This window comes from Perna viridis, chromosome 11 (assembly GCF_037379345.1).
Source record: "Perna viridis isolate PV_CMFRI_1.1 ecotype Kerala chromosome 11, ASM3737934v1, whole genome shotgun sequence".
NCBI classification, from domain to species: domain Eukaryota; kingdom Metazoa; phylum Mollusca; class Bivalvia; order Mytilida; family Mytilidae; genus Perna; species Perna viridis.
Window position 1 is genome coordinate 5,071,919 of NC_142455.1, and position 18,493 is coordinate 5,090,411.

The 18,493-nt window shown below is 32.9% G+C and overlaps 1 protein-coding gene across 1 annotated transcript; it reads right to left on the reverse strand.

Moving 5' to 3' along the window:
* Nucleotides 1-11,453: 11,453 nt before the first annotated feature.
* On the reverse strand, nt 11,454-17,924 carry LOC148602428 (uncharacterized). Its single transcript, XM_088553047.1, has 2 exons — nt 17,127-17,924; nt 11,454-11,903 (listed from the first exon to the last, which is right to left on the reverse strand). Exon 1 carries the CDS (start codon nt 17,764-17,766, stop codon nt 17,155-17,157), a length of 612 nt encoding a protein of 203 aa, XP_088409173.1. The 5' UTR covers nt 17,767-17,924; the 3' UTR covers nt 11,454-11,903; nt 17,127-17,154.
* Nucleotides 17,925-18,493: the final 569 nt, after the last annotated feature.

Consider the following 18,493-nt stretch of genomic DNA (forward strand, 5'->3'; position numbering starts at 1 on the left):
GATCGAAATCCTAGAAGAGTTCGATCGATTATATTGATTAAAAATTACTTTTGGAAATGTCGCCGATAGAATTATCTTTAAAATACGTGACTTTTTTTTTTAAATTGTATTGCAGAATAAACTATAATTATAATTATCATTCTTACTTTTTTTAATATTCCTGAATATTGAATGCCAGAAAATATCGTTACCGATCATTTAGTTAGTATAATAAAAAAAAAACATGCAATTCAATTGTACTCATTAAAGTCACTGAATGATAAAGTTAAGTGTTCGATTGATATAAATTATGTATTGATTACCGTATTTTTGACCGATGAATACTAAATGTTCCAGTGGCGGATTAAGGGATGGGGGCGGCTCCCCCCTTAGAAAAAAAATGTCGAAAAATTGTGTGTGTTAACTCATGAAAAAATACTCACTTCGTGATCCTCAACGGTGATCCTGTAAAGAAATTTCTTTGCCCCCCCCCCTACATAAAACTCTGGATCCGCCACTGTGATCAGTTGTATTGGTAGAGTAATTGCGTGTGTTAACCTTTGTATTTTATCTTTGCTTAGGAGATGATTACAGGGAGCGTTAATAGATAAAATACAGTACTGTAAGACACACACAATCCATACATTTTTTTCATTTTCATTGTCAAAACCTAGATGTGTCAATACTAGATTAATAAGAACATTTATCTTAATTAAGGTTGTTTTCTGTTGTGACAGTAAATGTGACAGGAGTTTGTAATGAGCCAAAACATAATTGGAAACCCGGAGGTTTTTAATCTTTTTTATTCTTCATGACAGGAAATGAAAAAAATCGATTTCTTTCTTTATGTGCAAAATGTAAAAAAATGTAATTGCCATTCAACTCATATATGATGTAGGCATTATATTTTGAGCCTGAAAACATTAGACAACAAATTATACAACGACGAAATACTACATTAAGTCCATCTTTTTACGCTGCTGCTCTTCAATTTATTTTTCATTAACACGTGTGCTCCAGAAAGTGAGAATTTCTTAGTTTTATTTTCCATTAGTAATATATGTCGATTTCAATTCGCTTTCACTTAAAATGCTATTTCTTAACCCATATCCATGACCACGATCCTTTGAATAAGTGGGCTCATATTTCAAACGAAAATAGAAAATAAAGTGCTCCATCAAACGATTCTAACGGCTTTTTCAATTGCTATAATGTTTCCCAACAACTGTTGCTATGTCAAAACTAAGCTGCACAAACTTCACCAGAACGATATAAAATAAAACTGTTATAAGAAATTACATCGAATGTTTCCGGTTTCGAATTTTATCACTGTTTGCAGGTGTTATTCTATACAAGGGGTGAATGGTGTATAGGGTACATATATAGACTGAGGATGTAGGTCCGAGGTGTTATAATATACCTGACCAAATTCTATTGTGGTGACCTATTTTATATAATGTCACGACTCTAAGCGATTTCCCCATTATGTCTTTAAACAATGTCTTTTGAAACGGGCCAGTCTTGCAATGTTTGCAACGTGTTCATACACTACTCCAAATGATGATCTATTTGTTTTTCGAAAGTGCCTTTAAATCTTTCAGCCGTTTTTGAAGACTTACGCGTACAGAAATGCGGCACAAAGAAGAATTATATCAAGCACTATCTTAAAAAAAAAGACGCAGTAAAACTTTGTTATTTTTCTAAGTTTCTACATTTCTTTCAAGAAAACAACACATGGCACGCAATGTCAAATTTTCGATTCTTTTTTTTTTTCGAACGCAATTTCAAATTTTCGATACATTTTTTTCGACGACACTAAGTATAGCAGTATTTGGCCAATCGGGAAACATAATTGTGATCAGTCATTTCCATAGAAGAGCTTCCCTAAAGTCAAAGGGTAAAAAGCGACACTATACCGACTGCGGTGGAAAAACAATATGTCTCCAAGTTCTACACGATGGGCAAATGGATTGCATAAATTTGGATTCAGTAATATATATTAAGCATTTTTTATTCTTTTCTTTTAAAGACATATTATAATAGTTTTCCTTTAAAACTATGCAAATATAAATTCAGAAACGTCATTAAACACGTACTTACATGTTATTTTCCCCTCTCAAATAAAATAAAATAACAAATATTGTAGTACTGTCATATTGTTGGTGTTTACACATCATATAAAAGCGAACAATATACATTCCATGACAATTCAGTTACAATGTATAATCCCTATACTGGATGGGATCTATTGCTGGTCAGGGATTATGTATAATCCCTAGAAAGTTTAGGGATATTTAAATTTACAGTATTTGTCTGTATGGATATACACAATCATGTATATTAATAGGAAGAAGTAATTTCTGTAGTCAAAATGAAGAAGTATTCAATTAATATCAGGTGACCTGCTTTTTTCGGTAATTGAATGTAGGAAAAAAGTAAATGAGAAGCAAGAAAAAGACTCTGAAGGGGATGGAAAACAAAAAGAGTAGTAACAACTGAAACATAGAAAATGTGCGGTATAGTATTATGTAAATATTTCTATAACAGATTTATTCCATTATATTTATTGAGAGTTAAATGTAAAAGGAAATGTCGAGTTCTATTAATAAAAAAGGATTGAGTTAAATTCACATTGATTCCTTTTTTTTTAAATCATTAACCATGTTGAAGTGATTAAGTCATGGAAATGCTTTAAAACTTTTACAAAATGATGCACAAACAGATTCGTTTTATTAAGCTTTGTAACATATTATATTGGTTATTTTTTGTTTTCAACATAGGATCCAACAGCAGCAGCGATCATAATCATTCAACAGCAACCATCAGCAATCGGCATAAGCGGCCATAGACAGTCAACAACAAGAGTAACAACCAGCAATCGGCATAAGCGGCCATAGACAGTCAACAGCAAGAGTAACAACCAGCAATCGGCATAAGCGGCCATAGACAGTCAACAGCAAGAGTAACAACCAGGAATCAGCAACAGCGACAATGGACATTCAATAGCAAGAGCACAACCACCAGGATTCAACAGCAAGAGAGACCATAAACATCGAAGATCGACCACCAGGATTCAACAGCAACAGCGACTAGAAGCATTCAACTTCAAGAGCAGTTGACAAGGTTTAATAGGAACAGTGAAAATCAACATTCGACAGCAAGAGGAACCACCAGGATTCAAAGGCCACAGCGACCATTAAGATTCAAACAGCAAACATTGAGATTCAATGACAACAGTAAGCACCAAGGTCAAAAACAACAACGACCATCGTAATTTAACGAAAACAATGATCATCAAGTTTTGTCAGCCACAGCTTTCATTAAAATTTCAATAATTTTAAACCGAATATAAATGCTATCATGTAGAAAGAGTAATCAAGGGAACCAAGATTCTAATGGAAGCCAAAAGAATAACCCACGGACAAAGGCCAGACCTTGAAAACAGACATACACAAAAAAGAACACAGAATAACCAAAAATAACACATACAAAGAAACAAAAGTAAATGAGCAATTCGGACTCCACAAATATTTGGAGCATGGACCAGATGCACCTTTAGGGTAAGAGTCCTCTGGTCGTTCTAGTGATTATTTAATTTCTAATATCGTACGAGACTGTCAGTAACACTGTAACATACACGACGTCGTCTTTTATACAAGTGTACATATAATATCATTGGGTCTTCGAATTTGTATTTTATTTTTCTATGTTTTTAATTGTTTTTTTTGCATATTAAGTCTGTTCGACCCAGATACCCCCTTTAATTTTCCTCTCTGACATAAAAAGTAAATGTTTGGCACTTGGTACATATAAACATGAAAGTGTTAGTTTGCCAGCAAACCACTGTAGTTTAGTCATTAAGTTGTAATATTCTGTAATTATTTCCACATGTATAATACATTAATTAAGCTAATGATGATGGTACTTGTAACAACATAAACACGCTATGATGGTATAATCCATTTCTTGGTTGAGTCGAGTCAATAGGTAAAGCAGTCATTCCTTTTCATGAAAAAAGGTTTTTTCATTTGTTCTATAAACAAGAAATATTGTACAGGTGACACATGACAGTGTCTACAAAACAAGTTAAGGACGCAGTGTATATGTTCCAATTTTACCAATATCCATTATTTTATAAAAATCCGTTACATCATATGGTGTTAAAGGATTCTATAATTTTTTGTTATAGTGTGAATAAAGAATGACAGGAAAACAGTGGGGAGGACATAAGCTGTGATACTTTTTATAACTTGATATACTTTTCTCCATTTTTCCGACGCAGTCGGTATAGTTTCGCTTTTTAGCCTTTGACCTTAAGGACGCTCTTCTAAGGAAACGCAAATCAAATGATCGCGATTATGTTTCCCGATTGGCCAAATACTGCTAACTTAGAGGCGTTAGAAAAAAACTTTATCGAAATTTTGAAATTACGTTCGAAAATACAGTCGAAAATTTGACATTGCGTGCCACGTGTTATTTTCTTGAAAGGAATGTAGAAACTTAAAAAAAGAACAAAATTCTACTGCGTCGGCTATCTTTTTTTAAAAGATAGTACTTGTTTTTTTTCTCTTTTTCGCTCCGTTTTATAATGTTGTGTTTTTCATTATTAAACATATAAAGTGCAACTTTCTATCATCAGAATCACTACCTTTATATCGCATACTATTCATTTTGACATAATTGGTAGTTTTCTTTATTCTCTATTGTGGAGACAAATTGTATAGGCCGTGACTAGTACATGTACTATAACCAATTTAGTTCTGAATGAGAATAATTATGTCTGCAATAAAGAAGCGCACGACACATTTGCTATACAGTACAATGCGAAATTGATCATGAACCAATAGTTCTGCTCTTCTGGCCCACATAATGTCTCATGAAAAGGTATATATTTTACGATAAATTGATAATAAATTCAAAAACATTCAATTCAATACGACGTCAGAATTCGGCTGCAACTCAGCGAGATTGTCAAAAAGATTTTGGATTTACAGAAAAACTGAATTATGACAATTTTTTACCCCTTCTTAATCAAACCGTATAACACCTGAGATTGTACAATAGAGGTGGAACCTGTGACTCACTAGTTCTTTTAAACGCAGACAGGAATGCTCTGTCCAGTGTTGTTGCTCTTTAGAATTTCGAAAATGATACCCACATTGGTCACGTGCACTGTAAGGATTTTATTCATGTATGTCTCTTATTGTGTGCGTTTTTTTATGCATTGTATATGCGTTAAAGCTGCTAATCATGTTCCTACACGACTGGGTATTTACTTTAACCCGTAAGGATTTTGATTTGCAATAAACCGCACTGATAAACAGTACTGTGATCGTAATTGAAGTATTAATTTTCCTCTTGGGACTGGCCGAATGACTGTCTGGTTTGCAATAATAAGAAATCGTTTACATTCTATATGCGGATAAAATAATTGGAGAAGGGAGCAGTGTTTACAAAACAAGCCACATTGACCCGTTATGACTACACTGTATATTTATTTAATATGATTTGTTGTAATGACGGTACTGCTCTTGACGCCTTTCTATTTTCTTTCTTGTGGCTCTGGCATTTTGATTGAGGGACATTCGGTTCTCACTGCTAAAGTCATATTTCATTATGGTCAGTTTTAATCATGTCAGTTTTCGAAGCTCCAACTGAGTTAAAGTGCTTATGATTTTCAAAAGAGCAATGTGGTCAGTGTAACATTTATACTAATTATAAAAACTTCACGTTGAATATATGAAACTTTTGACATCGTTTTTTTTTTCACAGAAGGATATGATCTCGTGTGAATTTCTCGAACCTAATTGCGGTTTCCACCTTTCGGGGCTTAGGTTTTGAAGCGTCTGTCTGTCTACTTAAGCCATATAATGTTTTACATACATGTACCGGTGGTTCGCCATTTTTTTTTTACAACAAATCGCATTTAACTGTTCTCCGGTGTACATTTTTACCATCTGATTGAAATGGATGATAACCCACTTAAAAGAACCATGAATGACGTAAATTAAGTTTTCTAATGCTGTGTATGCATCAAACTAACTTTAAAAATATAAATTCATTCATACCAATGTTCTGATGAAGACATAACTTTTTAGAATATATGACTGCTAAAACATTCTTTTTTCTCAGTTTTCATGGCCACGCGATCTAGTTAATGATTCCAATATGTTTACCAAACTCTTGTGCCAAAATCTTAAATGTTATGCCTATTAATTGTTTACACGTGCATTTTACCGGCACATGGAATGAATTACCTATATATTATTGCTAATAGTTGCAATATTGTGTCGTTTTTTTTTAGTTTTTTGTATAGGGATTAATGAATGAAGCTTCTTTTAACGTTAAAGAAATACATTTGGTTTTAATTAAGAATTTTCTACCGTAAAAAAAAACGTTTTCTATACAAAGCAATTCTAAAAGTTCCTATTAGTAAATTGTGCTGTGCTGTGCAGGGAGGACATAACACAGTCGCTTTATTTTTACTACAATAAATTTTCACCACCATTTCTCTATTTAAATGTTAAGGGCAGAGTTAACATGAGGCGTTCATTTCCAAATATTTCTGTTGTCAATTTATTCAGTGTGCGGACAAAATAAAATGTTAACAAACAAATTTAAAGTTAAGACACAGTGGACTAATAAATCACGATACTATATTCACTGACCAATGTCTTGACACTATCATATAGTCGACGACATATACTATATTCACTGACCAATGTCTTGACACCATCATATAGTCGACGACATATACTATATTCACTGACCAATGTCTGGACACCATCATATAGTCGACGACATATACTATATTCACTGACCAATGTCTGGACACCATCATATAGTCGACGACATATACTATATTCACTGACCAATGTCTTGACACCATCATATAGTCGACGACATATATACATCAAGAGGTGGTATATTTACCAATGATATGAACTTTCTTTCAACTTACGAGATCTAAATAATTGTATGAATTTATACATATATAGGGGGTTGGTGGACTTCTCCGGCAGAAAGCTTAGATTGAAGACATTTTGTAAAGACATGATACCCAGGGCATCTAGAAATGCATCCTCATTTCCAATCATGTCATTATTACGAAAGTCATAAATTGTGTTGCAATGTTAAACAGTAAAGCATCGTCCCTGTTCCCCGGCAAAGTCCTGTTTTTAATAGAAGCGTTGTATATGTACATACATGTACCTTGAATTTATTTTTTTTTTCAGTAATAAAGTATTTTTTATACTTAAACATTAAACTTATTACAGTTGTTCTATACAGTCTCTGCATGGATGATCTATACAGTCTCTGCATGGATGATCTTTACAGTCTCTGCATGGATGATCTATACTCAACACTTTTTAGTCGACATTCTACTTTCTGTATTTAGTTGAATGGAAGAGTTATAGGGAAGCCTTAAAACCAGTTACAGCGAGTAAAATAATCAACTTCGGGGAATATAGTTAATTACCTGATAAACCTCCTACTAAATATCATCGTTATGTTTATCGTGGAATTTATTACTTTTGTTGTCAGGGTCTTTCAGGGCTGACTTAAAGGTGTGTTTACACTTGTCGCAGACATTAAGGTGACCTCTGAATAACTATTTTGTATTTGGGTATACATTATTTCACCATACGCTGGTGCATTTGTTGTGTTTCACCATGTAACTGTCATTGCCATCATTGCTTTCTTTTGCCACAGACAGATGTAAGGTCCCAATCATACATTTGCTAAGGGACTTTCATTTCCCCTCCTCATCATATGACCAAACCATTTTAGATGATTCCTCATGAGTAGTGTTGAGGCATATGGCTGTTCTCTGAGCTCATGGAAGTCAATGTTATGCCTTCGTTCCCACCATTTGGTCTTCAGAATAATTCTAAGACATCTGGAATCAAAGGCGTCTTGTCGTTTCACCAAGTCCGTTCCTTTTTATTATAGATAGAGTTATAGCTGGGCAATTGTCAAGAAAAAATACACCTTTTGTTTGCAACTTTCTTTGTTCACGATCTTAAATGTCCAGGTTACCTATTTAACTTGCTGTAAACAATCCAGGCTCACACAATTATGTATGGAATAATAAAAAATTCACTTGTAGAAATAATGATCTCATCAATTTAAATCATGGAAGTTATTTTGATAAAAATCTAATTTAGAATGGAAGGCGGTATATCAGTAATATGCTATATACATGTAACAGGGCATTTTACGTGTACGTTATCTGAGGACACAGAGTCTAGACAATATTGTTTAAATGTGTCACAGTTAATGGAAAAACAACAATACAGAAAAAACATTCCACTATCATAACATGGCATTGTAAATGAAGTTAAAAACAAGCATTCGTAGTTGTCTGGTTGGTGGATTGTACTGAACGACTAATAAACTTCAACAGTTCACTGGATTTTACTTGTTAGCCACATACACTTTTTCTGGGAGGTTAGGGTTGAGTGGGATTTTTTATTTGTCTTTCAGCAGCAGCGGAGTTGATTTATTTGTAAATCTACATTGACAAGGAATGAAGGAGATATAATTTATTCCGAATCATGCTTTTTTGTCCATTGTTGAGTAATTATTGTTTTTGCTAAACTTTATAATCATATTTTTTTCCAAGAATAAAAGCCCGGCACCTCCACCTTTTGCTTAAATTATTATTGGCGTAGTAGTCGATTTTTACCTTTTTTTATATTTCTTATTTATTTGTAATTTTTGTTTTCTTGGAGAGTCGAATGTTACATGCACTACCATGCATATTCCTACAACTAAGTTAACGTTTTGCAACCTACTTAAATCGGATACCGTCATCAACCGGTTCCGCGACGGACAGAAATTATCACTTAATTTTATTACACGTAGCTCAGTGAAGCAATACCAAGAATTGCTTGATATGTCGTACGGGTGTAAATTGTATTGAATAATCAGCAACGTACTGTTATGTAAGTATACGTCATGATGCATTCTTTGACCAATTATCGATCGAGTTGGAATTTGATAACTCAATCTGATTGGATAATTGAAATACCCGATTTATCTTCTCTTGGTATGATGGCAACCTGATTTCGCCAGATTGAAATTTCTCAAACGATAATATATTGATTAGCACATGCTTATTAAATTTTTGACATCTTAATGTCAATTTGGAATTTCTATGCTTCAATTAAAACTTCGATACATCGATAAAATGACGATAAAACTTTCAGCCTGTAGTTTGGCATATCATGTTCAAGATAACTTTGTCGCGATGTCAGAGAATAATTCTCGACATAATGTTTTGTCGTCTTTTTCATCCAAAGCGTTTGTCTACATGTAAATTGATCTCCACTTCAAGATACGAGAAAAAATATAATAAGATAAGGATTTTCGTCCATATATAGAAAATCAAAGCTATGTACAGACGATGTATATTAAAGCCCTGTATAATATAACCGAATTTCTTATGTCATTAGCTATATCATGCCGTGCAACTTAATTATCCCTTACGGGTATGTGAAAAGTAAGCTTTCAACATAATGATATTTTATTTTACGTGCATTTCCAAGTATTACAGGAAACTTGCTTTCAACAGAATGTTATTTTGTTTTATATTTTTGAAGTTTTCTTGTCTGGAGCAATTAAACGTAATTCTCGGTTCGTTTACCCACAGCCTAAACAGGAATGCCAGCTTTGAACATATTGACGAAAAGAAATGTAGAAAATTCGACAACTACGGAGGTTTTTGTATCAAGTATAAAAATTCTTCAACAAAAATACGTGAGCACGCTTACTTTCATTCTAGTTCAAAAGAAGCGTTCTCTTGCCAGATGGGTTTAGGAATCCCTAACACTAAAGAGTTCTCAAAGCTTTACTTTAATGTGTAATTACGAAAATGATGTCAGAAAATTCTTAAGGGTTCGTACTTATCTCGGGAGATTTTATGCTTATTGTGAAAAAATAATATTGTGCATTATTGGCGAGAGTTACTGTTATACAAACAAAAAATGGTGATTATAACGGAGTTTTAGAATTTATATGAGTATGTACTTGCACCTGTGCCATGTCGATATTGTACTTGAACAAAAAAAAAGGCTAAAATCGTGCTTAACAGTCTCTATGAGTGTAGTATCTGCTATTTGTTTCGTTTCTGTTCGTTTTTTTTTTTTATTTAACAAATTATTATAGAAATTGCATTCGGTGCCAATTTTCAACACCTTTTTCATATCAGATGTTTTTACATGAAAAATACTTTTTACTGTTTTAGATCTTGAGAAAAAAAATGCTGTCATTCTCCGATTTAGCTTTTGGTCCGACTTTAAGTGGTATGACGCACCAAACATCACAATGAACATAAAAAAGAAAATTCAGACAAAGACTTAAAACTGAGGTGTATCAAACAATTTAAAGGATGGAATCAACATACCTAAAATGAATACACATTCTCCCTGTTCATGCTTTTCTTGAGGGGCATATTTAATTTTAATTGTTCTTCCTGTTCATGTTTTCTATGAGGGCCACAGACTTGTACTGTCGTTGAGTAAATGGTCTTCCTGTGCCAGTGTTATCATAAAATTAATGTTTTATGCTTTCATGTAAATGCAGTAACTTTTCTTATCAAGGACATGTAGCCCGATGATTGACAACAATAAAAAAGGTATTTACATAACACAATGATTATCATGGTTTTCCATCGATCACTTATCAGTCATTCCATCGATCACTTATCAGTCAAATATCCAACAGTAACTGATTAATAAACTGTGATAATCAAACACTAGTCTTATTTATCAAACTGATCAATGATTGATTTTGATGAGTAAAAACGATCGATTTCTATTTAACAGTGGTCGGATACTACACTGTCCTGTTGTTTACTAGTCTGGACTAATGGTAAACCTCTGAAATATTTCTTGTCCATTTTGAAACAAATAGTCAACGAAAAATTTTTTTTTAAAGATTTTTAAAATAAATGTAACACTAATCGATCAGATTCCGAAAAGGGAATTTCTCATCAAAAGAGACTGATCAAGAAAGATTCACAGAGCTAATCAATTGATTTCAATCCGGTCCTCTTTCTGCTGATACAATATAGCCACGGCTTTTGAAAGTTCTTTTTCTGTAATTTTGTTTCTTTTAACGTGTATGTTTGTTAAGTTAGTGTCTATAATTTTATCGTATACAACGACCCTTTACCTTAGAATTTGCTTTTCGATTTTCATGTGTTTTGTATGTGTATTTTTCGATGTTTTTTTCAGTTGTTTTCATTTGTTTTATAGAATATAGTATACAACGACTCTTTACCTTAGAATTTTCTTTTCGATTTTCATGTGTTTTGTATGAGTATTTTCGTTGTTTTTGTTTTTTTTTTTCAGTTGTTTTCATTTGTTTTATAGTATAGAATTATTTTATCCCTCTGTGCAATGTTTTTTTTCTGGAATTATGATTTCCTCTCTCTCTCTCTCTCGATGTTTTGCATAATAAGAAAAAAATAAATAGATCATGTGTATTAAAAATAAATTATACAAAACCTGCAATCTCATACAAAACAGGATAATAATAAAATAAAACGAATTCATCCACACATCATGACTGTGACAATAATATGCACTTGCGCACCGATGATAAAGGAAGTCAATGGTTATTGGTCGAAGGGTCAAAGGTTTTGGTCAATCAACGGGAGAGAAATATATTAACAAGTCAAAAATGACACAACGATACAGTAATGAAATTAAGTAAAAAGTATATTTAAACCAGCAGTTTTTCCTTTGATCATCTTGAGGAAATCCGATAGTCACTTGGTTTCTGGAACCAGCAATTCAACGACCCGAGCTGCAGAATGATGACATCACTCGACAGCACTTACAGTGTCATATGAGTTTGGTCCGTTGCCATGGCGAAGGGTCGCCATTTTATTAAAGACATCCACTGTAGACTAAAATCTGAAAGAAAGAAAAAGATTGCATTCATGAGTACTAAAGAAATGTCATGGAAAGCTTAAGATTTTAAAGCCTGTGGTATGCGGAGAACATCATTACTAGTTTTCAAGTATGGTGTCGATTTAGTATTCGTTATGAGACCACGATATGTACAGCTTTACATGAATATAAAAAAAAACTTTGGTTACAACAATATTCATTCCTATAACCACTGTCATCCTGTTAACAAAAACGAATGATTTTAGAAAGCCTAAAAAAACAGCACCCCCATGACTTGGTTATGGTTAATAGAAAAAAAACACGTGCTTCAAGAAGTAATCTCTCATCATATTGTGACCCTTTTCATTACTTGCACACCTTAAAATAGTCATCAAATGGCTAAAGCAACAAATACTTGAAAAACAAAAACAAAAAAACTATGTACGTGCATATAATTAGGTACCAGTCCATATAAAGTTCAGAGAGTGCCAATGGTAAAGTGGTTCACGGTGTAGAAAAACCCATCAAACAAACGATGGTTTTCCAGTCTACATAAGCTATATGTTTACATTACAATAATCATTTTCTTATTCAGATCTGCATTTTTTAGAAAAAACATACCGTCATCTAACACTTAAACAAAAACAAAAATCAAACCAAATCAGGACAATAACTCTGGTAAGAGTAATCAAGGGAACCAAGGTTATAGCGGTAATCAAAAGAATGTAATCCAGGGTCAAAGACCATACATAAAAAACAGACATACACAACAAAAAACATAAAGTAACAAAAATCATACATACAAAGTAACAACAGCAAATGAGCAACTCGGACTCCACTAAAAACTGGGAGCATGAACCAGGTACACCGGTAGGGAAAGCGACCTCTGCTTTTCTAGAAACACCCACCGAGTTGCTCATAAAAAGTCAAGTCCGGGGCGGACAAAAGAGAAAAAGGAAACTATGACACGTTGAATAAATAAGTTTTCCTGGTGCAGATGGATACACCATAACGATCAACGAGATCATGACGACGGCCATAGTGTCAATTTCATGTACAATCTATAACATTTTTATCTCAAAAGCGCAACAACCAAATGAAAAACTAAGACTTGTTATGTGAACAATAACTGTTTCTAAACAAGAAATAAAACTGAATTCGATGGGTTTTTAACCTGAATCACCTCCTGTCTGATTTTTATAAAGACTGGTACCTAAAATGTAAAACAATAGTGATATTTAAAATCGCTTCTCGAATAAGAAACGAAATACACAGTTTAAGCATGCGCGTGACACACAATCTCAAAGATTTGCAAGAAATCTTTTCTTTTTCTTTTCTTTTCAGAACAATCTGGAAAGAAGCATTTTCACCAGTATGAAAAAAGATGAAATCGACGTGGAACAATTTTTTGTGAGACTGTGACTTTATATAGTTTATAAAGTCAAGACCAATGATTAAACTTGATTAAGGAACGACCATTTTGCAAACAGCAAAAGAAAATAGATCGTTTCTTGGAAGAGTCGTATGATATTTATTGCTCTTAACTCAGGTCTGGATCTGTTGAATGTTTAATAAGTATTTGCCATTACAAGTTTGTGGGAGAATACGAAATTCATCATCGTGATGATATATTCAACACGCGATGCGTTTTGTCAGGGTAATAATAACTACTTTAACAAATGTGCGTCCTCGGTTTGATGCTTCTCACAGATGTTTAAGGATCTCCGATCATAACGACACTTAAGTTTGCCAAAGAAAAAGCTTGAAAATGCAAAAGCAATTTCTCTTTCATGTATTACAAATAGTCGTTCACTAAAAGTAACGGTAGAAGTATGTAGTCTGACCGTAGAATGTCGTGTTGTATTCATTAAGTTTGGGTAAAACAATAATTATAAAACGTGGCTTATCCAGTCATAACAATCGTGTGAAAATGAGAACTTACTGCGAACTTGACAATGTTTTTTTGTAATAAATAGTCCATGAGAACTTGACAATGTTTTTTTGTAATAAATAGTCCATGAGAAGTGACGAAAGCAGACTCCAGTCTAGATAGAAAAACGGATGATAATAGAAACGTGTACAGAACTTTATTACAATGTCAATATAACTCTATATTTACATAAACAACGAAGACGGAACACCGAAAACAAAAACTATATGAGAAGAACAAAAAGATATTCTGAACCATAATGTTCATTCGCGAGTTCAGACTTCTATACTTATTTTACGAAAAACTCGTGTACAATTTCTTATTAATGATAACTGAAATGTTTTTTTACAGTTTGTATATCATCTGATCATTTTAAGTAATTACTGGTCATTAGTTTAGGTTACAAGTACATTGTACGTTTAAAAAGCATTTTGTCTTTTAATCATCTGTTTGAATATAAAAATAAAACGTCTGTCAAAAAATGCAAGAAGTCATAAATATTTCCTAAAAGCATTAGTTTTGCTATTAGCTAAGCGCATTACCGTGATAATTTATTATCTAAATATCTTAATACCAGATGTGCTTTCTGAAAAGACCAGTAGACCATATTACACAACTGTGCATTAAGCAGAACTAACTAATTATCACTAGCCATCAGTTTCGTATCAACAAACATCAAAACCGTAAAGGTGTGAAACCTGGCGATGAACAGTGGGGTGCTAGCTCTGCTTCAATTCCGACAAATCAGATATTACGTTCGAAACAATGAAATTATGTAGTATTAAACAATATCTTTTTATTATATGGTTAGTGCAAATCAATATAAGACTTTTTTATTATTACGGCTATTATTTTGTACGTAAACTTCCTTAACCTTTTCTTTATAAAATAGCTGTTGGTTAGCTCTTTTAAATATACATATATAAACAATGACATAGCTATAATGTAGTTTCGTGACTGTAATATCTTCCATCTTACAACATTTATCCACAAATGTTTTGCCATTTGACTTTCTTCTTGTAGTAACATAAAAATAAAACCATTATCACCGACGATTGCAATAATAATATGGACCGAATTATTCAATGTAGTTTATAAATTAATTTTAATTTTCGTAAACTTTAAGTTAATAATTCAAAAAAAACTTTTAAAAAAACTCCTCATTATTGGAGAAATAAAGAATATATAACTATATATCTTATTTTGATTGGTAAGGTGGGCTGAGTTCTATATATATTCAAACGAATACAGATACTAACCAATTTTTAACAGAAATCGCTATTTTCAAAAATGTCTAAGGGACAATTACGATGAAAGTATCGAAATAAAAGAAATGACAATCCATTTTCACGAGCAATTATTTGTCCAATACACAATTTGATCAAATGAATGACTATGATGCATAATAAATTAATATACCCCTTGTATCAGATAGGAACGTTATCTGATTCAAATTCTTTGTGTTCGTGGCTCATCTGTCACGGCAAATTATAAAACGTTTCACTCCCCAACACAGGCCAGACTCTTAATATCCTACACCATTGATTCATTTGTTTATTACTTCTAGAACAAAGGATGTATAGACAAATCTATTTTTGGTTTAGTAAAATTGTATAAAAATTACTTTATTGCTAGATTAAACTATTCTTAAGAAATTTGAGAAGTTTGCCCTTCGAATTTCCTCTTGAAGTATCATAAAAACTGAAATCATTACGACCGAATGATTCAACCAGTATTATAGTGTAATTTCATCATTCAACTGAAATGCGTAACTGACACGTTCCACGTATTGGTCATATACCCCGTTTTGCCCTTGCGTTCTAAAATAGCTTAATTATTGTCTATTTTTTTTTTTTTTAAATTACATGTGCCACTAAATCATTACTGTCGAATCCATTCAATTCTTTTAGTATTAAAATACGTTTCATGAGTTGTTCAAAATGCTCAGTTTATTACTATTTGGCCTATGACTTTTACATTTGAACAATTATTAATTCTTGTAAAGGGTCGGCCTATACAAATGATACATAAATCATGTTTTTCCCTTTAAAAACCTCAACATTTAACAATTTTCTGTTAAAGTGCACTGCACAGTTTAATCATCGTTTAAGCCTCCGAATATTTGATTTGAAAGTCAATCATCCAATAATACTAGCGATATCATGGTTCAAATTAATATTTATTTATCATATTTATGATATCTATCATATATTTTTGATAAAATCTAGAATCCGTCGGTAGAGCACGGATACAGATATGGCCTCCGTTCTCTGTGATAAATCATGGTAAACTGAGATATTAGAGCGGTCATTTCGAGGTTAAACTTTCAAAAAAAATCCTTCACCAAGTTCAGGGATAAATTTATTATCATAAACTTATAAAACAAACTTTGAAACGTATGAAATCTTTTAAAAAATAAAATCAGCATAATTCCTAACATGAGAAGATCATTTTAAGATAAGATAAAAATGAAATTAATACTTCATTAAACTTGACAGCAGCAGTTCAAATGTTGAGAGTTTAGTACAGGAATTTAAGCTATACAATTTTCTTTTCTTTAAGATTTTTGAATTAATCAACACGTTTGTATGTGTAGTTCATGACATAATTGAAATGTAGTTGAACTATTGAAATAAAAAAGTGTTTTCGCAGTACCATTTTTTCATTCATTTTTTTTTATATACCTTTACATGAAACTATATTTAATTTTTTTTTGTGGCGTTCCCGGCCAACAAAACTATTTTTACCCGACAGAAGGCCGTGAACAGACGTTCTAAGCCAGAATAAAGGTAAATTTTAAGCTTAAAATAAAATTTAAATTTAAAGCTATGTTAGAATGAAATGATTTTCGCTATTTATCAAGTTATTTCTTAGACGGTCAGTTTATCATCGTTTTAGACAGAATTCTTGTCTAGAAAGTTAAATAGTGAATATATTTATAAGATTAAATTAATAATTCAGAGGGTCCAATTCTTAAAAGTAAACAATTTTAAAAGACAAAAATTCAGGAATTTCACGACAAATTAATTCTGAGACGACATCTAGTATTAAGAAGCAAAATGAACGAATTTGACATTGGATATTATTTGACAGATTGTGGTACATCCGTTAAGTTTCAGGGACGCTCCCGGAGACTTCAAAGTAAACACGGAACAATGTGTGACAGACATCAGTTAAGTTTTAAGAATGTTTCCCGGGGACTTCCCATTAAATATGGTACATTGTGTGACAGACACCAGTGAAGTTTTAAGAACGTCCCAGGCCCTGGGTCTTCCCATTAAACATGGTACATTGTGTGACAGACATCCATTACCTACCATAGAATGTAAACCAGTATTAAGCAGCTCAATGTCCAGGCATTGCCCACGCCCCTTCCATCCGCCATACAGAAAATGCATAGCTTAGTCTTTCATCTTCTACGTAACTACAACTTGTAGCTTTCTGGGCTTTTTCACAAGCGTCATCACTTCGTAAAACCTGGTACAAGAAATCTATATACCGAGATGCCAACTTTAAAGTCTGTATCTTGCTTAGTTTGTCCGATGGAAGTGTTGGAATTATTGTCCGTAATTGTGAAAATGCCTCGTTCAGGCTCTGTGTTCGTTGTCTCTCCCGTACATTTGCCAGAACTCTTTGGGTATGAATTTCCTCGAAGGTTTGACCTTTTTTCTTTTTCTTTGGATTGTTTTCACTGCTGCTTCCGCCAGTTGATGAAATACTGTCATTTGAATTTTCATGAGATGAAGCTTCGGATACAGAATCAAACGTTTTACTGTAGGTCCTTTTCCGAGATTTCTTTTTCATTTTTGTTAAGTCTATTCCCATCTGATCCGCTAAGTCATCTGTATATTCCTGTTTTATCATAGGAATTCCAAGTTGTCCCTGAGAGAACACATTATTATTTTCCGTCATGCTGGCACACGGCTGCGGAATCATTCTTACCTCCGTTAACACCATAGAATATGTTAATTTGCAGAAACAAGTTAAGAGAAACTTTCTTCCGAAATGTGTCTCTTGCAGCGGAAACTGCAGGAGACAACGCACAATTTGCAGTTACACGATTTTTTTCTGTTCTTTTACATTTACCAGTGAATACCATTCATCCACGTGCATTTAGTCAATTACTTCGAGGGCACGTCAATTTATACAGTGTATGTATGAGAAATGTTTGTTTACATTACTAAGCTCCGCCTATTTTCATGCTGATGCGAATGCATGTATCGTAACATGCACGGTAGATAAAAAAGCCCATAAACCCTATCTGCCAATCAAAACTTATATTATCTGTATTGCAGGAGAGTTCTCTCACGCGAGTATTCCCTACAGTATTCCCAAGGAGTTCGAATGACGTTTCGGAACGCGAAACGGTCAGAAAAACCGATTCATCAGAAATCGAACCGTCTAATGAAGAGATTTTTAATATTTTCTTTCTTGATTGATACGAATTTAAATAAAATTCTACTAAATAAATAATGGTTGATCTATGTTTTGTTGCGGTAATCTTAGCTATTGATCACATAAAGAAAAACAAATAGTAAGAGATAAAGTTTTCGCGCAAAGGAGTGAAATCGGTGAAAATAAACAATCCATGTTTTTACAAAATGTGCATTAATTAAAGTAAACAAAATTACATGATAAGTATTACAGCAGGTGATCTTTCATATTTAGTATTGAAAATATTTCT